Genomic DNA, 24,394 nt, shown 5'->3' with positions numbered 1-24,394 from the left:
CCAAGTGTTAACAATACAGGGCACCAGAACTCAAAAAAAAAAACCAAAAAAAACCAGCAGTGTACCATGGATAAAAGAACTGATTTAAGTCAATCATTTTGGAAAAAGAGCATAAAGCAACATTAGCTAAGGGACAAAGAATTAAATTCCAAATATTGTTTGAGGGGGGAACATTCCTGAGAACTATGTTACTATGAGAGCTTATATCTATGATGTTCAACCAGAGAAGAAACATTGCCTACAATGGTGCTCCAATTTATTCACAGCAGTGGAAGCAGACAGTTTTCCACCAAATAATCTCTGAAACTGACAGAGGCAATATTATTTCAGATACCAATGTGGTAATTAATGAGAATGTTACAGAAGAGCTGCTGCTAGAAAATAACCCTATGTCAGGAAAACATAAGCTAATTCATTTTAAATTGAAACAGAAAAAAAAATTTAAGGAACACCTTGTCACTAAGTTTCTTGAATGCTAAAGGGCAAGTTTAACAAATTAAAAGAGCTGGTAACTGAAGTCAAAGGTATCCTCAGCTCTTCAGCTCCATTAAGTTAAATATGTTAGAATTACCAGGAACCTGCAACTTAAGCTATGGTGACGAACTAGAAAAGGCGCCAAACCCAAATGGATGAATCTGCACTCAAAGAATATTCTTCAGATGGCTCAAAGTCAGGAAGCATTCAACTAACAAAGTTCCTCATGCAAACTTGAAGAACCTAGCATCTCAGATAGCAAAACTGAAGTACCATCTCCTGTTAGAGAACAATTTCATTTCTCTGCAGTAAATACCACTTCTTTAAAACGGTTAAAAAATACCCACAGCATATAAAACAAGCAGAGACTAGCAGATTGAACATATGAATACCCACCAATGTGCCACTAAGAAAGAAGGAAGATGCCTTGGCCACACCAAAGCACATCTGCCATCACTCACCCAAACTAGCAAGAGATTCACAATAGCAAGAGACAATTTTTATGACTAGCACCAATATATAGTACAATCTAGCACACAGCAAGTCTCTGACAGTCTGCCAGCCTTGGGTTAGCTACATACTATGTATTTTTCACTGTGTAAGAAGTTCTGGTGATGCCTCATTTAAAATGCTGCACAAAATTCCAGTCAGTCGTGTTGAAGGCAGACAAATCCACAACAGAAGTGGCAGGAAAGGGCTGTCAGAAGGATGAGAGGAATGGAAAGCCAGTGCTGTGGATGAGCACTACCTGATTAACTTAGTAGAACAAAAACTGGGAAAAGCCATAGCCACTCCCTATGAAGACACTAGAGATGTAAAAAAGGGCAAAAGAAGAGAGCTATTTAAGCTTAAATAACTATTTAAGAGCTCTCTCTATTAAGCTTTTTAAGAGTGTGTAGAAATAGAGGTGTTTACTTCAGGAGGTTTCTACCACTAGTGAGACTCTAAGACAGCCTGCTAACACAAGCCCAGACAAGAAAGATGAACTTCAGCTTGCATTAAGTTGGAGTGTGACCAGTCTATGAAAGGAGTTACACAATATTGTTTCTGCAATAGCAGAATACATGATTCATTAACCCAGCCTGCCAAATTAAGGCAGGGAAAAAGTGATGCTCATGAAGAACAAGCCGTAAAGTCAATCAGCACATTCTACAGGTGGGCATCAGACTAACAAAGACAGATTACCTATGGATTGACATCCCTTTACCCCTGCTAACTCCCTCTCCTCCACAAACTCCCTGGCCTCAGCCCCTTTCACACCACCAATCACATCTCTCTCCAATAAGTAAGCCAATGATTTTTACAGACTTTTGAAACTTTTACCTATCTGTTAAACCTAGCTGTAACTGGAAAAGGTGTTCAAATGGCAGGGGAGAATAGAAAGCATGAAATGTTTACAGATGGCACAGTCAGACAAGTTGTAATCCACTGTTGCTTTGCAGGTAGGTAAGCTGAAGTGCAACTTGCTAAAGACCATACAGAGTACTTTGCAGAGAGAAATACAGGATTCAGCTGTGAAACAATCCAGTGCTGTTACTATTAAGATAATTCTACTAAAAGCAAAGAGGGAAGGAAAAAAGCTCAGAAGCTACATAAACAAAATTCTGTCACATTAAACAGGCCGGTGTTACAGTACACTTGAGCAAGACAACAGCCTACAGCAAACGGCTGAGAGAAATTGATAAGGCTGGTACTTTTTCATCAGTTGCAGGCTAGCAAATCTAATGCCTAATAACCTGCAGTCACAGAATGGACAATTGGTCTTTTGAAGGCAATTATTTGAGTCACTATTTACTACTCTTCAGAACTCAAGAAAACAAGAGTCACACAGAAAAACATCACTATCGGAAACATCCTTAAGTCTCCTAGGTGGGCGAGATCCCATATGTGAACCATTCCAAAAAACCAATACAACTAAGTTATTCTTTCCTCCAGACCCTTACCAGTTTTACTTTAGAGGCCAGGCTCTCCGGTAGTTTTGTTCTTAGTTGATTTGTCTCTTTGAATGTAGCTGGAAATCCACTAAGGAAGGCCAAGTCTTGCATTAATACTAGACCTGGAACCTCTTTGTCTGTAGTCTAAAAAGAAGCAAACAGGGTATAAAGACTTTTTAAAACTTAGACTAATTCACATTTACCTGTCAATCCTTCATCAGGTGACAGATTTAATAGTATATATTTTGTCACTTAACACAAACTTCAAATTGGAATAAGGGTTATTTTAAAAGTTTTCATTTCTTACTACATGTGACATATGGACAGAATAGCAGAGCAACACTTTCTAAAAATGTACTAAAAGTTTAACATATACAAAAGCAAATCAACAGATACTAAAAGTACATACCAAATAACCCCTCCATACTATCTGTTTGCTGTTGTCCTTTAACATTCCAGAATGGGCAGCTTCAACTAGAATAAATAAAATGCATTGCAAATCAAAAACTGATAGTCACTTATTTTGTATATTCTAGTAAGTAAGATATACTTTTGCAAATTAAAAGGATTTGGATATTTATGATGTGAAGAGTTGTCTTTATAACTGGTAAATAATTCTTGGTGGTAAAATAAACACCAGTGGCTGGGCTACTGGTGGTCAGGCACTACATATTAAGCAAAATAAGAAGCCAATACCTGCTCCAAGATCCTACTCATATACGCTGAACACATTGATAATTTTGTTTTAAGGTACACAATCCTTTGAGCAAGGGCAGAACTTATTGCACAATATTCAAACTAGACTTCACGGCAATTAAAAGGTGATTTCTAAAGCTAATCTTCCTCAGTCTAAACATCAGTCTTCTGAGATTATCAGTGCAACACAGATATTCAGATACCAAACCTGTTTTACAATAGTCTTTTAAAGCATGGAATGCTAATCATCTCTAATCAGTTGTCTGGGAGGTAAGCAAACAGTATCATTAAATGTCATCATTTAGAGGAACAGACTGAGGGCAAGAGACACTGAATGACTTCCTAAAGTCAAACAGAAAATTAGTGGCAGTCAGTATTGGAGGGGAAAAAAACCCAAACTAATTCACAGCAGCTTACTAAAAAGCTTCCTCTAGAAAACTGGCTGGAATCTGACAAATAAGTTCTTACCATCCTTAGGGCTATCAAAAACAATTACTGTCACGTTGGTAGAAGGATTTTTTGGTTTTGCTACAAAGAACATATTGTTAGCAACTTGTAGAGCAGGATGAATGGACAGCAGGTCTTTCAGTGTGACGTTGGTAGGCAGTGCTGGATCCAGGACAAGCATTGGCACTTTGATGCAGTGTGTCAGCAAACACTCCAGTTGCTTCTCACTACAGCAAAATACCAAAGGCGTATTTAACGCTAGTACACAATGTAAGACAAAAATCAATGTTAGATGGAATGAGAGCTGTATTTGTAAAATCTGATCAACTATTTCTAACATCTGCTAGGGTAGAGGGGAATTAATAAGAACATGCTTATTTTGCTTCAGAAGGCAAATATCTGACTGTTACAGTTTAGTTCATTCCTATAACTGTTTTTTTTCACAAGTTTCCAAGATTTCAAAGTTTGCCCACAGAGGAGGCCTTATAAAAATCTCTAAATAGCAGAACGATCAAGCTAAATGAGGAAGGGGACAGAGCAGGCCCTGTCACTTCCTGGCAGCAGAGGTACAAGAGGCTTGGACCTTCCACAGACAATTACTTGCAGTGCCATGTATGCAAATGGCAGGTGAAAACAACACTGAAAAATTTTTCATGCTTTTCAACTATAAAGTTACAGGTGCATATGCATTAAAAATCCACACTCTGAATAAGAGCTATGCCTTACCAGTGACAAGGATGTGCTTTCTGAACTTCTGAAATTGTTACATTCCAAGAAGCTCATTCATATACATCACAATAGCATTACTTTTATTCAACACGTATATTATCATGCTGTCAACTTCTCTTGAAGTGACATAGAAGGAAAGCATGCACAGGCTATCGGAAACCAAACCACCTCCCCAGCCAGCATCTACTTTCAGCTAACAATTAATAGGATATCATTCACTCCAATTTATGCCAAAAACCAGTGTCTCACCTCTTCTTTGTTGGTTCTGTCGCATTCTTTCCAAGGATTTCCCTATTACAAAATTAAAACAACTACATTAAATAACACTGAGTTGACAATAAGGAATTTAGTCTAATTTCAGATTGTTAATTGAGTCAGGGACATGTGAAAGCACCGATAACCCAGTTATAAAACTGCCAAGGGCTTGCCATTGGCCTTGCCAAGCCAAGCACAGGCTGACACATGTGCCCCTCACTGCTCACTCTCATGCAGCGCAGCTCAAAAATTCTTGGTTGTGTTGACAGCTGTGGCAGCAGGACTCTCTGCTAACGTGATTTTCAGGGGTTATTATTAGATTACTTAATGAAACTGATGTTGATATGAAAAACACCGGTAAGAAACCAGGACAAAGTGATCTGAAACCAGGCTGACTTGATTGTTTTGCCTAAGATACATACTCTGATAGCGTCCATCATGCATTAGCCATGTGCATGTAGAAGCTAATGAGGATTAATGTAAAGGTAGTGCAGTGATGCTAAATAACAATTACAATAATATCAGAAAGGCACCCTTCTACACACAGCAACAGAAAGAGAACCACCATCCATCAAGCTACTCTCTCCCACCAAAGAATAAAGCACCTGGGCCATGACTAGCTCAATTCAGGCATACCAACAAGCTACTAAATTTTGCTATGCAATACAAAATACACACTCATTAGCAGAGATGTATAGCATCCTTGCCTTTGTCTTCTGCAGTTATCCTGATCCCACGAAACAACTCTTTTTGTAACAGTGCTAACTGATTTCAAAGTACATGAAAAAAAGTTATCTACAAGGGAGAAAACCAGGTGTCCCTGTAGATAATGAACGTAGAATGGACATGTGTCTTACTCATAAGGTTGATACCAACTTTCCAAATCGGTGTTATGGAAGAAAACAATGTGTTTTTCCCTTTGTAAAAAATAGGAATCACAGCACGAGTGATGACAAAGCTAAAACCACTAACATTTGCTATACAAACTGCTAGGAAAAGATTAGTATAAATTTGAAAGCTTTTCAGAGCAGGTACAATGTCTACGTTTAAGATGTTTAAACTTTCATTGTTTAGCTAGCAAAACAGATCCAGAATTTCACTTGTGATCACATTGTCAGTGGTACCTAAATTGCAAGTCATAACATGTGAAAAAACAGATTAATATGCTCACTTGTAGATTTCAGTTTATTCTGAATTAAACTGTTACAACCTCTTCTTCCATTTAGCATATTTTCTGGCCAAAACAGACTATATGACCACAGAGTTGCTTATTACAAACTAAATCAATGGTTACAAGACACAATCCAAGGTATGTGCAGCAGCCTGTGTTTGAAGCCTGAGATCAGTAATTTACAGTATAGCACAATCTGTAACACCAAATGCAGTAATACAAGTCCTTCCCTCCTTAGTTAGAAAGGCGACTCATACCTTTATAACATGAATAAATTGTTATCCTCTTTCTCCTTTTCAGTGTTTGGGAACCACAAATCTAACTTTAAAAAGAAGCCTTTAAAAAGCATATGCTTAAGATTTTATTAAGCCCATTATAGAAAGAAATACCGAGGGTGGGGATGAGGAGGAAAAAGGGGATGAAGACAGGTTATACATTTGAGATATGGTATTATTATTATTTACAAACAGTTATAGAAATTAATACAAAATGACATACACAAAGCACAGTTTTCTGCATGGCATTTTACAAATTCAAGACAGAAGAGTCTTAATTACTTTAATTATTATCTTCTGTATCTTAAACAGTTTCTGATTAGACAGTACTTCACAGCTGAATGTAGAACTGAAACAAGGTTTTGAGAATAATCAAATGAAGAAGTGAGAAAACGCGCTTTGAATTTTCATGTTGAGTAATGTGGGGGAAAAAACAGAGGGCTAGGACTGCATTAGATTGCTGCTGTTGGTTAAAGGGGAAAAATACATAAATTATTACCTCATTATTTTCTGTTCTTCCTCCATCTGTTCTCTGACCTGTTGCAATTCTTTGATCAGTTCAACATCTGTGCCGTTCACCCAGGTGTATACCACATCAATTGGCATGGGTAAACAAAGCCTACATAATTCAAATGAAAGCTACATGAGCTGTTTAATATTACATTACAAGTGTTTGCAGAACCTATGATAGCAATTTTTGTCTAACAACAGAAATACTTGGTGTCTGGGCTGCAAACAAGACAAAGCAAAAAGCTTCTCTTTAGCTATATATATAATCTCTTAATTATACACAAGCCTTTGACAAAACAGCACAGACATAAAACAAAAAAGACAAAGTAGCCATAACAGTTCAGTAACTAAATGAAATTTGAACTTTATGCTCTGAATTTCACTAACATTAACCTAGAACCCAACTCCTTCGAACCCATAAAATATTTCACAAATCGGTACCAGCATCCAGGCACATCCTTAGTTCACCAACTACATTAGACACGACAGCATGAAGTTTAAAGACCGAAATCATACTTGCTGTTATTTAATTGTGCAGAGCCAATAAGACCTCAGCAGGACCAGGTCTCTACCCTAGGAATCTCTCTTAGATATTAATAACAGGGCATTTCATAAACCAACAATCTAGGTAGGGTACATGAATTCAGACTCTAGACACAGCGGTCAAATTCATTCTTGACACAATTTAGTATCCTGGAGCTGCTTCTGGAAAGTTACAGATTTCCTAGCACAGGGATTTTTTTTTTTTCCTTTCCTAAGGCAGCAGAAAAGAAAGAAAGAAGGTACCCAAACCCCTATTTGTTTAGGACAAACTCCTCCGAGGCCCACAGTTTTGTTTCAGCAGGTACTCCAGGCTGCTGCCATAGGTGAACCTCTCAGTCCCAGACAGCAGGAGGATGCCTCAACTATTATTTTCAAAAGTTCCACTGTCAAGCTATTCAATACCTTCCTAAACTGTAGATGGCCCAGCAAACATTGAGCACCTCCCTAATGCTAAGATCCATGGGGACACACAATGAGGTTTCCAAGGAAAGATGTTCCCTCCCCACCCACTGCACCCTTCAAAAAGCATTCTAAGAGCGAGAATCTCCTCCTCTTGCACGGTATAACGTGCGGACAACGTCCACCCAGCTTCATTTTCTATGGGCCAAGATTCAGTAACTGAAGAACAAAATTTGTTAAAAGGGCAGCCAGTAGCTTGTGACAGCACAATACACAGGAACATTTTGTAGTCAATTCATCACTGCTCCTAGCTGAGCTACGACACTGGAGGACAACAGTGGGTCAGCTTCAACATCTAAGCAGCAGCGCTGCCTTCGCCGGCAGCACCACCCAGAAAGTCTCTCGCCTCTGACACACAACACTGCAGGAGGCTGCCCTCCCCACTGGCAAAAAGGGCAACTTGCTGAATACAACTACCCTTCTTAGAAGTTATTTCACCTCCTTCTCAGCAGATGACACTAGCTTCTGGTTCATTAACAGGTGCAACTAAAGGCAAGCTTTGAACTAAAAAGGCCTCCACAGGAGCAGAAATTCAATGGCAGGAGCTCTTTCAGCTTTTCTAAAGTTGTTGTAATTAGTTAAACTATTGGATTGACAGTACCTTGAATGCTACAGCTAGGACAAGAGTGTTTCAGGTAGAAGGACCCGACTTAAGGCAGTTGACTTTAAAAATGCTCAACCCTCAGCCTTCTGGGCAAAGTGCAGAGTTTATTTACCCAGGTTTCATTGAAGAACATAAAATGGCAAAAAAAAAAAAAGTCTCAACTCCAACTCTTTCCACGGTATGAGGCAATTTTGACTTCTGTGAAGCCTCTCCCCAATTTATCATTTGCTAAAAGCATGTTTCTATGCAATAGCACATATAACTACATAATTTGCTACACTTAATTTTTAGCATTGAAATGATGTCACATACAACCAAATGCTAATAAACTCCACAAAGGAAAGGCATTTTTGGTCAGATGCAGGTATGTCATTTCTGAATTAACCCTGGCATGGCAAGCTCATTCTTCATTACCAGTGGCAACCAGAGACCAGTAAAAAAAGGCTATTAAACTCAACTGTTTGCAGATTCACGAGTCTAATTGCTTAAAATTTATCCAAGTACTTGGATAAATTTTCTTAATGCAGTTTTACAGTATACATTGTTTCAGAAAATAGTGGTTATCAAACATAATAATTAAAAAACTATATCACAAAACTATTCCAAATTAATTTGTTGCTCCCAATTAGGATGAGTACCACTGTTAAGATTTCATCTTTCTTGTCTTTGCCAAAGCTTTCTAGTTGGTTTCATGGCTTCGTAAGAAGTACTAAGAGTTAATATTTTGCAAAGCATGTAGTGGCATTTTGCTTTAAAATTAAAAAGGAACAGGAGGGCCACTTCCACATTATCCTTCTCAAATGCTATTTTTAATACCTAGAGTCTTTTGCAAATTGTTCAGGATCAGAAAAGACCAACACCTTTCTCCTTCTGTAGCTGTGTTTCTTCTTCATGTGGATTTATGCATTGGGTTCTCATCACAAATACCAGTTTAGCAAACCGATTACGCCCAAGATGAGCTGCCTAAATGGTAATTATGTAACACCTTTCTACAGAAAATCATCGATTTTCCTATTTGCTACTGATTTCAGTACCAGCAAACACGGACTTTGGAAACTTCCTTGGAGACTCCCAGACAATTAATGAGGCTTGTTTTAAATACTCCTTTACATTTTCCCCATCTGAAAACATACCTAAAAACATCAATATGATCCCGCTTAAAGACAAAGCCAGAGCCACCAGCTCTCCCAGACAGGACAGGAGACCTGTCCTATGCACTTGCGGGAAGCATTTTCCGTACCAGTGACGTTTGTTTACATAGGAGAGCCATGCTCGCAGCCCAGTTGGCAGCTAGAAGACAAAGCCTCGCTGTCCCAGGGTCCACAAGTTGCTCAAGGAGTACAGCAGCCTCTGGATCTCTCCTCACCTACCATACGGTGACCTCCAACCTTGCTGAGCCTCTTCATGAACAAGGGCGAGTCTACTACGCCCTTAAGCTCCCCACTATAACCCTCACAGCCCTCCTGTCTGCTACATGTCTGTAAGTGCCCACCAATGGCAGCTCAACCATTCCATTGCTATTCCTGCTCCAGTACCTCTTGGCTCCCTAATTTGTGCGTCTCTTCCTCTCTCCAGCCTCACTCTGCTCAACAATTAATGGCTCCCCAACCACCGATGGCTCTCACTTGCTGTACCATGCTGAAATCAGTCTGTACATTTTAAAAGCTGAGGATTGTTCCTCCATGTTTTGTTTCCATACGTATTTTGGCATTTTAAGTATGATTTTGCCATATCTTGGAATAGCAAAATTACACTTCAGTGTCTGTCAAAATCCAAATTTGCTTGTGGAGAGAAATAAGAGTTCTTGTCCAAGACTCTCATGCATGCAACTCCATTACTTAGCTTCCTTCTCTCCCTTTTATTTTCATACCACAACTAAGTCTTCAAAAATGGGTTTGGATGAGGTGGCTTGGGAAAAAGTCCTGGAATTTCTAGTCCGCTGCCTCAAGCTGCGCAAGAGCCTGAGCAATATAAGTAGGAAGTTTAGCAGCTAATGTGACTACCTAGAAACTGCAACAGCTGGGATGCCGAAGGACGTGCAACAGGAGGGAAAAGCAAATTCTATCTTCAAGGCAAAACAAGAAGCCTTCGTCTGGCAGAGAACAGTGTTCAATAGGTGTAACTGATGATGCTAGCAACATCACTGTTTTTATGTTATTCAGGAAGAATAGCTTTTTGAGTTTATATTCATAAGGACCTTGCCCACATGCAGAAATCTGTCTACATTTTACACTGAGATTTTCTTTATGGAAGTTTATAACAGAATTGTTTGACAAGAACAGAGATGTTTTCCTGCAAAGCTCCTAGAAGATAATACTACTTTTAATTCAGTTGAAGGACCATCAATATTTGTCAAAGGCCATGCAGCTTTTACCTTCCACTAAGCAGGGATCGGCTTAATTTCCAAACCAACAAGCTCCTGTTCTCCAATGCTGAATATTTTTCTCTAACATTAAAATAAGAACTCATTAAAAATAATGGCTAAGCTAGGATCAAGACTACAAGTTCACAATTCTCAGTTTATGTAAAATCCGTGTGAAACCCTACATGTTGCATTGATATCAGCCTTAAAAACTCCACCAAACCACCACTAATATAGTGCATACTGCAAGAAGGGGTCCATTAGTGCATTTGTGAAATTTGATAATAAAACCAAACTGAACCCCTGAAAAGGGACCTCTAAAAGTTAACGGATGCCTGAAAGTATGTCTCTACAAAGACTTTTTGTTGGTATGAATTTTTATGGGAAGTTGGTATCTGCACACCAATATCACAACAGACCTTCCTGTCAGGCCTGACGTAAGAATATTAAAGGCATATGGGTGAACTAGAATAACTTAAGCACCCATCATGGAAACCTTAAGCTTTTGCTCAGGCAGCCAGTAGTTCCTCCCCAGGCACTGTTTTTTTTGCTTATAATTCAGAGAAATCAACACTAGCTAGGGATTGCTTTACACAACCAAAATGAAGTAAGAATACACAATGCAGAAATAGGAACTGACTATACCTACATCACAACAGTAAGATTTGTGATTTTGTTTTGGACAAACTTGACCATTTTATAAAAGCACTGTACTTAATTATCACAAATTACTTTTTTTTTTAATCACAAATTATCACAAATGTGGCATTTGAGTGCTGACAGGAACAAACTACCATGCTTTCACTTCAGCATTGCAGAAATGTGTAAACATGCTAATTATCCATATGAGCTGTATCACTCTGCTTTCATCTGTCATCCCCTGGAAAACAGGGGAGTAAGAGATGAGACTATAAAAGCACATAGGATTCACTGATACCATGCAATGTACTTTTACAGAGTTTTCTCGCACCAGCTAAAGCGTGACAAACTGATCTGATAATTTCTGCTGTCCCATGATTCAACAAACCAAAGGCCAGATTAAGCATCTGCTTTCAGGGTTGTTTTTTTTTCCAGTCGAGTGTATCAACACTAAGAGTCAGATGATCTCTCCTTAGTAGCTTCTTCCACCTACCAATTCACAGCCCACTGACTTCCTGAGCAACAGACCCCATAACTATTCAGACACGAACGATGAAACCACAAGAAGTCATGTAGCAGTTAACACAACTGAAACAAATGACCCATATGACTTGGTTTCCAACTTGCTGTGACTTCTCCCATGTACTAAGCTTTAAAAAGCTGCTTATTAGCTTTGTGACTTCTCTACTAAATAATGTCCTTCATGAGGTGTCACAGAAAATGTAAGGTAAATTAAAAATAACTTCTCAAAACACTGAAAGGTAGAATTTTAAGTGCACAGGAACAGTACTTACATTTTCCTATCTCAATATGGAGAGTATGTTATGTACTCCCTTTGTTGTTCCATTGGAGACTGAATGAATTAAATGCATTTAAAATGTAAACCCTGTTACATGACTAGAGCTTCCAAATGCCAAACATCTTCCAACCTGGGATATTAAGCACTAACTCACGATTTTAAAACCACTAAGATTAAAATCTGCTGCAGATTTAGAGCTCATACAATAAGGTCCTACTCAATAGTATGCTACTTCATCCAGAATATTTTATTTAAATATTTGAAAGTTCATCGAACAGTAAAATGCGCAATACTGTCAACTGCAAGTAAAGCTCACCGATTCTGAAACGATTTGCCAGCAACATTGTCTCTGTATGAATCAAACATAACATGATACTGGTCTCTACTCCACTCCAAGACAACCTGCAAAGAAAAAAACAACTTAATGTCACCATCTTCTAAAATTAGACGCATTTCTCCTTTTGAAATGTTTAGTCACAATCAATTTGATTCAAATTGATTTATGGATTAACGCACAGCTGACCAGAACTTAATCCAAACTAAGTTAATATACTGAGCCAGCAGTCACACCCAGAACCAGAGCACACTTGATTTAAACAAACTTCTTGTTTCCTCTGCAAGAAAGGACTTCATGTTTTACAGTCACACTTTTTAAGCTACTATTCATTTAGGCTACCCTTCCCTTGTCTCTTAGTCTTTAAAAATTCAGCAATGTTTTCTCAACAAATATACTTCGATGCAAGCAGGACACCCCCACCCCACCACAGAATTTTCCTTGTCTTCCTTTCTGTTCTCATACAGAACATACTGAAGTACACACACCCCCCTCTGAAGTCTGAGCTTTGCAAACCCACAGCCAGGCCAGGGCATATCAAATTAACCTGGCCATGAACTTAAAACACAAATAGCTCTTTCCCAATACAGGTGACATCTTACATGGCAGCCAGACTAACCCAACAGCACAGTATTTCTGTGGCTGCAGCCTCTCTTCCAACCCCCCTGCACGAGTTCACCCAAGGTGCAGCGAGCCAAGTCACGGAGCTAAACCACCAGAAAGATGAACCTTCAAAAATCAGAGCACCTCATCTTCCTCTACTTTGTTGCTAGAGTAGATGAGAAATGGTGGGACCACACAGCTGAAGGCAGGCTTTTCTTTCCCACCTTCATCCAGCTGTCAAGGTCGCCTAGCTAAAATGCCAAGCTGCACCCAACTTAAATCCCCTTTGCCAGCCATCTACTTTCCCAAGCATATTCATAAATTAGCTATATGGGAAACCAATCACAAGCTGAGTCTTATTTTGGAAAGCTGCAAGATTACATTCCATTTCTACACTTAAATGTACATACACACACATTAAACAATGGCACATAGTTACACTTTCATTACTAACAAAGTATCTGATATCATGGTTCTAAACAGAAAAAATAAAAACAATCCACTTTTCAATGCTTAAAAAGGCTTGATATGCTTTGATATAGCAAAAAAACGGAAGTAATTTGAGATAAAAACAGAGTAGAACCTAAATGTTTTATGAGATAAACTTGCTATGATATCTTCTACAGTGAAAGTCCAACCTTAAGAACTACAGTACTTTAGAGATGGAAGGCTAGTGGCTTGTTTTACCTGGAGAAGTACATAGTCACATGTATGGGAGACAAAAAAAAAAACACACACCAGGAAAGGATAGTACTTACTTTACACCACTCCTCCTAGATTTAAATTTTACTGTTGCTTATTTCTTGTATTACTAGAACTACGAAATACACCATTTCTCTAAGATAGCATTCAAAACCGTAACATAAAGACTACCTCCCTCCCATTTAAGAAGATGCACATCTCTGTACCCTCATGACCACTAAAGCAAATTAAAGCCTCCTAGAGAGCAGGGAAGCCCCATCATGCGGCTGGATGACAAACGTACCCACACACAATTCCTGCCAAAGTTGCAAACGGTCTCTCTGTAACCAAGATCCTATCTGTACAGTTCATTCCCCTTACACAAAGGACACGTGATTTCCCAGGTTAGCATAAGATCCCCTGCCTTAAATACTGAAGTCAGGAAGGGTCTTAAAAACACACTATTACACTTTTTCATGCACAAGTCATTAATGTCTTTCTGCCAAATACACTAGTTTAATACAGCACACACTGAAAGGTATCCACACAGAAACACTTGCTGCTACTGATAATAATGAATTGACACACACTGATCTGCTTCTAGAAGAAATACCGAAGTATCTGAGTAAGAATGTAGTTTATTATATGAATAATACAGCCCTCCAGAAGAAAAACGTTAACAATTCAAGCATTTGCTTTTTGCCTTGGTACAGCTATAACCAAAAAGACCCAGGAGAGCTCTCTTTAGAAATACATTTAGGAAAAAAGTTAAGGTCTTCCCACCTGATACCTATTTTTTTTCCTGTAACTGTTTCCTCCTGTCGCATTATTTGTTGTGCAATAATGCCTGAAGGCCTCTTTGCTTCAACTTTACATACTGATATTACAAAACCACTAAGGGAACAACATTAAAAAAAAAGGGGGGAGAGACACTCTCTATTAGGAGGTACTGTATCAGACAGGTGATTACAGTAGCTCTGGCATGTTCCAGTTATAAAACATGCTATAAAGCTGAGCGACTTATGGAAGGATGGCCAAGAAGGGTTTACAACCAAACTGTCCTAAAACTCAAGGCTCATCCTACAACTAGGTTACAGCATTGGCTTAGACCTGGCTACCCCATATGTTCTTACACAAATGCTTCGGAATCATGCGTAATACACTGCTGTTTCACTGAGCTCAAGTTTTTCCTTCAAATCATTTCACTTTGAGACTGTGAGGACATCATTACCAATCTCAAATTATTTGCCCTAGCCATCCATTTTTATACCAGCATTAATATTTATATTAGCATGCATCTAAGCAAGCAGATCTAATTTTGCCTGCCAGGATGAAAAAGCTGCCTCTTGGGGTGGGGCAGAAGCAGAACTGCAAACACCGCTCAGACACCTGGGTCTGATAACCGTTGCCTCACGCTACTTTCTATTGCTTGACAGTTCCCTGCAGATTGTTAAAAATGGTTGACCTAATAATTACTAGAAAGATTTCTGGTTTCATTTCAAAACAACCTTACTTATTCTGATTAGTTGCTGCCTTGCAGACTCTGTACTGAAGAAGTGTTTTCCGTACCCGCTATAGTTGTCAGAAGCGGTCTAATAGTGTTTCCTCTCTCCTAAATCCTTAAACTACCACCATTTACCAAAACACAACACTTTAAATCATAAAAGTAAAGAGTAAAATGCACACAAACATCTCTTACCATGCTCATTTACCAACATTGTATAAAAAAAGGTTTTCTTCTGTATTTCTGTATGGTCATTCCATAAAGGGTGGGATTTTTGTTGGTGTTTTGTTTGGGTTTTTTTAAACATTTCTGGTCACTTCTCTTTTTCTTAACATGTAATTTTGAAAGTTTACTTCTACATGAATCTGCCAGTTCTTTGCTCACTGTCTAAATAGTACCTAAGGTTTCCAGATAGTTCTAGAGGGGCTGGAAACTTAGTAGAAAACTAAGATTTGGTAGGAAAATAATTTTGAGCAGTGATTTTGAGTAATTCTCAGTGAAATCAGCCGTACCTGGATAACTGAAGTGTTTTAAAAAAACCTTCAAAAGTTCATAGAATCCTAAAGTTGGGTTTAAGACCCCATTCTGAAAAAGCGCAAAAGCATACTCAAAGTTTCACAGCACCAAGATATATACAGCAACCCAGGCTGACAATCATGTACAAGCAGGTGGCTAAAAGTACTATACAATTAATTAATTCACTGATGGGTATCAAGTGTTTCAGGAACTTGTGAACACTGCAAGACAGCAGGGATGAAGTACTTTATGTGAAGAAGATATACAGATACACACAATAAAGTTCTGATTGTGCTACACTCAAGAGTTTCAGACAATAGTCTTTATGGCCCATCATTTTTTCCTGTCTCTGAAAGTACCACAGCACCATCAAAATAAAACAGCAAAGGAAAAAAAAAAAAGGGAAAAAAGACAAAGAAAAAAAAAGAACTTGACTTGAGAAATTTAGGAATCAGGAAATACCAGTCTGTTTGCATTTAACACTGCCATCCTTTTACACTGACAGAAATACTTTCTTTAATCCCCTGAATACTTATTACATTCTCAAACACTACACTGAAGCAGGATTGTGTTCTTCCCCTCCAGACTCTTTCATTGATGGCTTCCAAAACAGATAGGGTAACATGAAACGAAACTTTAAAATATACTGTGCACCCATATAAAATTGTATCTAGAAAAAGTAAAAGTTATATCGCATCATTTACAAAATAACTGGCAAACTGAGTAATAAGCAGCAAGCAATGTAATGCAGACTCTGCTGAGTTGGAAAGAGGCTACATTTAACCCCTGAAACTCTAGAAGGGAGAAAGGTTGTCACTCCCGGTTGCCATTTGAAGGTTACATTCAGCACAGGCTTTAGAAGAGTCAAGTAAAATTAAAAATATACAGCACTAGTAAGTCAACTTACAAGGGAAGTGGAAAGAATTGCACAAGACAAGAAAACGAGCTCCTGGAGCACGCAGATTTTTCGCAGCTCCCCTCTAGCAGGGCCCGCCAAGGCTGTCAGAAACCAGCGAACAACCCCCCGGGGGGCACTTAACGCTTGCGTCACACCTGGCGTCTGCAGGAGAGCGGCGTTACGCCCCGCGGGCGCACTTCAGGCGCCAGCCGCACCAACAAGTGCGAAGAAGGTGGCCCGACGAGCGGGGGCTGCCGCTGGGCCGCCTTCCAGGATGCGAGGGAGCGAAGCCCCTACAGCCACAGCAGGCCCTATGGCCACAGCAGGCCACAGCAGCACCACCCGTCACACCGCACACGCGGGGGTCCGTCGTGCCGCTGCTCGGCCGTGATGGTTAATAAACCAGAACAAAAAGGGCGCACCGCCACCGTAAAGTACGTCTTCTCCCTTATGTGCTAGATCTACCTATATATATTTATATAACCAGCACGCACGCCCAAGCTGCTTGCTGAAGGCACCCGCTGCTCAAAGGACACGACAACCAGCCAGCTCCCGAAAGGAAAAAAAGCCCTAAACCAAAAGGCGCCCGCCGTGCCGTGCCGTGCCTCCGCGGGACTGCGGCAGGCGCTGCCTGCGCGAGCACCTACCCCCGCCGGCACGGCACGGCTCGGCTCGGCTCGGCCCGGGGGAAGGAAGAGGAAGGGGGGCAGCCACGCCACGCCGGCGGGGCGCCGTACTGACCTCCCCGAACTGCAGGGCGGAGACGATCATGAGGACGAGGCCCCCGAGGCAGAGGCAGGGCCCATACCTGTGCGACAGGCAGGTATAGGTCTGGCGCTGCAGGAGCTTTAGCAGCATGGCCCGCCGGCGGCCGCTGCCGCCTTCGCCCGGCCCGGCCCGGCCCGGCCCGGCCCGCCTCACCGCGCTGCCGTGCGCCTGGGCGGGCGGGCCGGCGCTGAGGGCGGTGCGACCCGCCCGCCCCGCTTCCGGGAGCACCACGGCGCCACCTGGCGGCAGCAGGCGGCAACCTCGGGGCGGGGCGGCGCTGATGCCCCGCCCCCGCGGCGCGCTCAGTCTCGCTCCTCTCGGCTCCCCGCCAAAGCGACGGGCGCTCCCCTCCCTCACGGCTCTGATATCGGAAGGATAGAGGTAAAAAAAACAATTTATAGGTAACAACTTTTAAGCATATAACGAACTGGTCTGAGACCAGGATAACAAGAACGGACGGGCCCTGAGATTAAAGGACAGAATGACTTCGGAGGTTAAAATAACCAGAAACGAGACACAGGGATTAAGAGCAGTATCTAAAGACAGTAAAATTCTGTCAACCCTTGTAGATAATGCTTCTTTACATAAACCAGAGATAGACTGGGACGAAGATCAAAAATACAAGGCATCCGCTAAATAACCAACGGTGATTTTAATACTGAAAAACACACCTCTAGGAGGAGATTTTAAATGTATATGTAGGACCACCTTAGTATCATGAATTAAGTAATTGTTTAATGAATTAGATAATTGATGGAGTATGCGTACAAAGATTTCTGTCATGTAAAATCGTGTAACCAACCATATATCGTTTCTTTGTTATTTGTACTGTATATAAACCGATGCTGTTTGAGCTAATGGTGTGCTGGATTTGCGATTTATCGCCTAGCACCCCTCTCTGCAGACTGGCAATAAAGACAAATGTCTCGACTCAGTGTGTTGATTGGTGTTCCCTGATTTAGGGACAACAGCTTTGGAGGTGTCAGGCAGGTCCCTGATGCCTCTGCCATCCCCCACTTCTTCGGGGTTTTCCTCTGCCTTCCCAAAGGGCTCAACACCAGAAGGCAATAAGGGGTCTGACTATATGCTTTTTTACTTCTTTCGCTCCTTGCTCGTAGCCTTGAGGACTTTAAAACTCAAGGCACAAGGCTACAAGTCATATCAGTGGTACAGACCTGCTGGAGGTGGCAGATTGTCCCTGCAGTTTTTTAAGAATTCATCCAAATTTTAAGAAATCATCCATGATTTTTTCTGGGAAAAGAAGAAATCATCTAGTACCGTGTTTGCAGCAGGTGAGCCACAAAATATGCTGTCCTATGCATCTGCAGTGCTTTGCTGACTGCACTTCCCACGACATTTGAAAAGTGAGTCAATGCACATGAGAATATGCATACAAGAATGAAAAATCACACCAGTTTAATTTCACTGTGGCCAGCAGAGCTGCACCATCTTGTCATGCTTCCAGATATGCTGCAAAGCAAATTTATTTTCCCTGCCTAAGATGGATCAGGAGGACTCTTGGATAGCATAAAGATACAGTAGAGTACCTGCTGAGATTTCATTTAAGCACTTCCATGCGCGTTTCAGCACAGGAACAAAGGATGGGGATAGGTTCATGAAAGGGGAACCACCAGCTGGAAGATGGTTATTCATGGAGTTCTTCAAAAACAGTTCTTGAGGCAAAAACAGGATAAGAAAATAGTTAGAGGTCATTAGCTGACAGCAAGTCTGCAAGTCCTTAACCTGCATCAGTTTGGTTTCTGCTGTGAAGTTCAGCCGTCTACGTAGGACACTGCTGGTATCACCGCTGTCAAAAGTTTCATCAGGCAGAGGCGCTTCTGGTTACCGGAGCAAAATAAAGTGGTGTCACAGGCCCTCATGAGGCCAGGGGCAGTAGCACCTATCTCTGCAGTCCTTCATCCCTGCATCGAAAGGTCTTCTTACAACTCGATGAGGTGACTTTTCTGAGTAACAAATATCACCTATGTGTTCTTATTTTTCCCTGTGTAAAGTAACAATGCCTGACCATTTCCAGAAGTTTGTCTTAGTATATTTACACAGTTGTGGTGTGAGAGGACTGCACCTGGTTGTACCTTAAAAGTATCCAAGAGCGCATGGCTGTTTGGCACAGCCCTCCCAAACCACTGAACTCTACTTCTTTTTACCTTTTTGGTGCCACGGTGTTTTTCCTTTCTTCATGGGCCATGGGACAGGATGGCAAATTCAGTAGGCGCTACCTTCAGAGTTTCAGAGCCCACCACATAGTGCTTGTGTTCTACCTCCTTATCGTGTGTTATCAGTGTGATTGTACTTACTTGGCCCTTCATGATAACCCAGCCTTCCAACGTCAGTACGCAGAAGCCTCTAGCTAAGTTGCCATCACCTCATGTGCACAGCCAGCACTTTCTCCTAACACATGCAGTCTTCTTCGTTCACATGTTCTCACCAATGTGCCAAAGCACTACCCTGGAGGAATATAATCTTTAGCTATTTGCTGGTACTTCCCTCACCTTCACCTCCTCTTCTAGCACTGAGCTGTTTTTAATGAGCTATTATTACTGAATGGCAACGTTTCTTTATCACCGCCTACAGAATTGTGGCTGCAGTCCTAGTGACCGCCCGGTGTTCTGAGTCCACAGACTGAGGTTTTCTTTGAGAGCTGAGGTATGGCACGTATGCAGACTATGGAAACAAAAACATCAGTTCTGGTTAACAGTCCAGCATAAACACAGAAACAGACTAAAAGGTGCTGACGATATGAAGCTGAGAGACATAACACCAAAGTAAAGCAGAAAATCAGTCAGGGAAAACTGGATGACACTGAAGCTTGGATTGATCATCAGTGCAATGTGCAGGATGATACATTTATACAGACTAATAAATACGTCCATATAATACAATGTGATAAAGCCATTACAATTTATATGCTTTTATAAAGTATCAGCCAAAGTATTCCGATAGATATAGAGATGTAAAAAGCTATCATACAAACCGTGATGGGACTATATCTGTCCTTGCTTGTAGAATACTCATGTTGAAGGAGCATATATTTAAACTGAAACAGGTGCACAAAAAGCAACAACCATATCTTGCCTTCTGAGAAGACACTAAAAGATTTTGGCTTGTTCACATCACAGGAATAAAGAGCAGAAGTTTATTTAAACTAAATGCAATACTGTCACCAGCCTAAAACAAAACAAAAAAATCCCCCCCAAAAAAACAACCAAAAAAAACCGGAGAGAAAACCAGGTTCTGGAATATATTTGAAACAGGAACAGCAGGAATACCTGTCAGGTCTTGAGGGAGCTTAGCCAGCGTGTGACAGCAGACGGGACTCTATACTGCAGACGTTCACCTATGTTCCCATTTTGCCACGGGTTCATACACTGTTGCCATCTTCAGTCCATCAAAGGCTTAATTGTTCCACGCAACAAGAAAGGCATGACTGAAAATGGGTGAAAACAAGGCCACCCTCAACTTGCTAATTAACTGCAAGTTACAAAGTACACACAGTAGATGCAGGTTCAAATCCCTTTTGAGACACCCTGAATCCAAGTTGCTTGGATCCTTCTACATCTGTCACTAGAAAATCTTTCCAAGCTCAAACCCAGAAATCAGACCAGGGGCCTTGCATCACTTTGCTTCGTGAGCATGTCTCTGAAAGGGGCGGGGGTCAGGCCAAATTCTTCTTTTGTCTCATTTTATCTAATGCATTGCTTAGGCAGCTGTCCAGGTAAGCATCTTGCTATTGTATCCAAGAACAGGATACCTAATTTTCTTCATTTTTCCCAGTCACTGTACAGGCAGATGACCCCAGATTTTCTGCTTAGAGCAATAAATTCCACTAGGTGTCAGGATATCTAAAAATTAGATGTTGCCATTATAATCAAACATATGCTTAAGGGCCTTGCCAAATTACTATCCATATAAACGGTTGGGCTCTTGGAATAATCTACTTCACTGTACTTGTATTTGTATTAACTTGAAGATGCACGTAGCAGCACTTAAAGCAAAGGCATGCTTTCTGTGGAATATGAAGTACTCTAAATAAGCAGCCAAATAATTATAAACACACTTTATCTTGATTCTGATTTTCTGCAAGTTGTCTTCACCAACATTCTCTATCTCTTCAATCTCAGAAAACTCTCTGAATTTGAGTGTTTTTCTTACTACAGTTAGACCTTCTTTCTAAGAGGGGGTAGAAGCTACTTGCAAAAGGAAAGTAAATAACTACTTTTTTTAAATGGGACTGAAGATCCTGTAATGTTCAAAGGCTTGAGGAAGGCAGGAGCTGCTGCTACTCTTCGTCATGTCTACCCTGGGAAAACAGCAATCACTCACACTGTTCCTTCCTTACAAAAGTATTGGGGAATACTTTTTCCAAATCTTTTGCATTCTCATTTACTGGGAAGGCAGAAGAGTAAGATCTAAATATACAAGGCAATAATGTAATGATCTTTTCTTGCAGCGGAAGACCAGAAGTGATAAACGTAACACCTCAAGCTTCTCTGTTAGCCAAGAATAATTTTCACTGCACACTTCTTGAATCTTGCACTAAAGCAAAGAGAATGTCCTCATAGGCTTCTAGTGTTCGTCACTGTACAGTCTGTTTCACAAACATGAATTAATCTTGTAGCACCTCGGTGAAGCAAGTATTAGTGAGCACAAAGGCAAAGACAAAACTCAACAAGTTAGATGGCTGCTTCCACTTTAGGACTGATTTTTCACAATACAGGAGCTAACTGGTAGTACTCTGAAGGCTCAGCAGTTCACTCTTAGGGACTTTGGTTGCATTTGTGAATGCTCAGAACTTCTGAGCATTCAGAGGTGTCTCAAGTCAGGCAAGCAAAAGTAAAGAACATAGAGGTAATGACTTACCTGTGGAAAGTTTGTTTGAAGCAACCTGGCTATCATCATATAAGAGTTTTACAGCACAGGCAGGGGCCAACTGGTATTTCCTTATTCTAATTAGGCAGCCATCATGTCTATTCCTGCCCTATTCACAAGAAATCTTCTAAGAACATTTGTGAAAAAATTAAAATTTATTCTACACAGCTATGAACAAGTTTGCCCCATGCACTGAAGGATGGAGAGGAGAAAAAAAGCAGCCAGCCCATTATTTCACAACTCATTTTTGTAATGCACATGCTCAGAAGTAAAGTCCTCAAAAGCTCCTACAGAAGTGACTAAATTCCAACTGATTTTAGTGGCAATCTAGATACCTACCTAAAAGACTGTTCCATAATTACCTTTGTGTATCTGGTCCAAACAGACTCTTTTAAGTAATATTTAAGAAAAAAATGTCATGAAAATGGTTTTGTTAGTGTAAACGTAATCCAGAAATCCTCCTGGTTTTTACTCAGTTGTCAGTACCTACCATTGAAATTACACCTATATATCACGTGAAAATGGCATATGTGAGTATCCAGGGTAGCTTTGTCCTGTTTAGCAGAAGACAAATAATAAGTGAGGACTTGCCAGCGTGGACTTCAGGGCAGGTTATGTGACCTCCTGGTAAGAAGTATGTGCGTTGTTAGTCCACAGCGAAAGCTGTGCTGCCAGATCTTCACAACTAGCATGATCTGTGGCAGCTGGGTTAAAAGTAGCTGTGTTGCATCATGACATTTTGGCAGCTGGGCACACTTGCTGACCCACCAATATAGACCTACAGCCCTGCTCTACAGCTCTGGCCCATTTATTTCCTGCCAAAGCCTTTAAAAGGCTTCCCTGGTACGCTTGCATTTTCATTTAGTATATTGACATACTCTTAAGGACCAGCTCCTCTAAGAGTTATGTATCTTCTGTGCCCCTAGGCGCCAAGAGAGGACTTTGTAGAGGGCTAGGCTCTAAGCAGCAGTCAAAGCAGGCTGGTGTGCTTGTCAGTATTTTCAAGACCTGCCATTAACGCTTTCTGTGGAAAGAAAATGGGAGACAATAGAGCCTTATAGTACCACTCTTGCCTCCCACCCCCAAAAAAGTATTAATATCCATGCTTCTGAAATCCTATTTAAAGCAGTAGCCTAAGCATATCGGAAGGAGTAGCTCAGTACAATGCAGTGAATTTGGTAGTACCACTATCTGTCAAATACAAGAATTAAATCAAAATTATTCATTTAGAACATAACAGTAAAAGACAGTCACTGGGTGGTATTCAGTCCTTAAAAAATATCATCTCTATTTTGACTCATCGTTTATAGAGATCTTAGCCTTTGATAGGACTCAATCCCACTGACATTACCTCCAAAACAGAGATTGCATATAAGTGATCAGGGTGTCAGTTTCTGAGAGATGATGTTGGTCCCTGATGGGGATCTTGTAATGGATTATCTCTAAATCACTCTGCAGTAATTTTAGCCTCATGAGCGAATGAAATCTGATTATATGCAGCTAATGAGAGTTTTCATTCAGTACTGCAGCAAAAGTGGAAATTTGAAAGTTGTGCTTGGTACTTCAGTGTGTAATTAGTTTTGAAAATCCTCAGATGTTCAGCTCCTAACCCTCTGGATAGCTATGCAAGGAACATTTATAACTTCTTAGTTGAAAATTTTGTTGAAACAATATAGAATTCTTTTTTTACTTCAGACACCATTTCTCTACTGGCCCCATTTCTCTACAGGAAAAAACATTTTATTGCCTCTTAAACAGCAACCAGTCATCCTACTCTTCACTTCTTTTCTATTTGTCCAGATACTAGAAAGGATATTTACAATAAGCTGAAGAGCACAGCTGGTAAATATTAGGTATAACTAAAGAAAAAAGGAAAACAGTAATATCTTAGAAACAGAAGAAAAAGCAGTGTCTGGAAGGCAAAGAATTGGATCAATGACATTTTGAACATCTCTGAAAGTGAGCATCTAGATGAGGCTGAGGCGGCATGTGCACCCAGCACTGAAATTAAATTTCCTAAGCATAATACTCACCAACATTTTACTCTGAAAGACCCCATTATTTTCTGAGCGCTTCAAACTAAAATAACAAATGCCTGCAGAAAGCCAGAAGAAACCGTTTGAAACTTTGCAGATAGCTATACAATGTCAATGTGGTTAAATTAGTGGGCAACTTGGCCTGGTCCAGTTCTTCTGCAGAATGTCAACTACTCTGTCTTCTGTGGGAGAAGAAATGAAGAGCCATCAAGATATGAGTTAAATTAATGAGGGAGTTAGACTGCATCACATTTAGGATAGGATAGGATA

The 24,394-nt window shown here is 40.5% G+C and overlaps 1 protein-coding gene across 1 annotated transcript in view; it reads right to left on the bottom strand.

Annotated features, from left to right (window-relative positions):
• GNPTAB (N-acetylglucosamine-1-phosphate transferase subunits alpha and beta) overlaps positions 1-17,291 on the bottom strand; it is a gene marked incomplete at both ends in the record, with an annotated part of 46,519 nt that extends 29,228 nt beyond the window's left edge. Inside the window, 7 exons of the mRNA XM_082014405.1 lie at positions 2,418-2,552; positions 2,818-2,882; positions 3,573-3,778; positions 4,530-4,571; positions 6,481-6,600; positions 12,214-12,299; positions 17,175-17,291. Of these exons, the coding sequence (XP_081870531.1) occupies positions 2,418-2,552; positions 2,818-2,882; positions 3,573-3,778; positions 4,530-4,571; positions 6,481-6,600; positions 12,214-12,299; positions 17,175-17,291 (771 nt within the window). The remainder of the gene's footprint in view (positions 1-2,417; positions 2,553-2,817; positions 2,883-3,572; positions 3,779-4,529; positions 4,572-6,480; positions 6,601-12,213; positions 12,300-17,174) is intronic.
• Positions 17,292-24,394: the final 7,103 nt, after the last annotated feature.

The sequence above is a fragment of the Phaethon aethereus genome (genome assembly GCF_964289735.1).
Source record: "Phaethon aethereus genome assembly, chromosome: 1".
Classification (NCBI taxonomy): domain Eukaryota; kingdom Metazoa; phylum Chordata; class Aves; order Phaethontiformes; family Phaethontidae; genus Phaethon; species Phaethon aethereus.
Note: the sequence above shows the minus strand (reverse complement) of the source record. Positions and strands in the feature narration are given on the sequence as shown.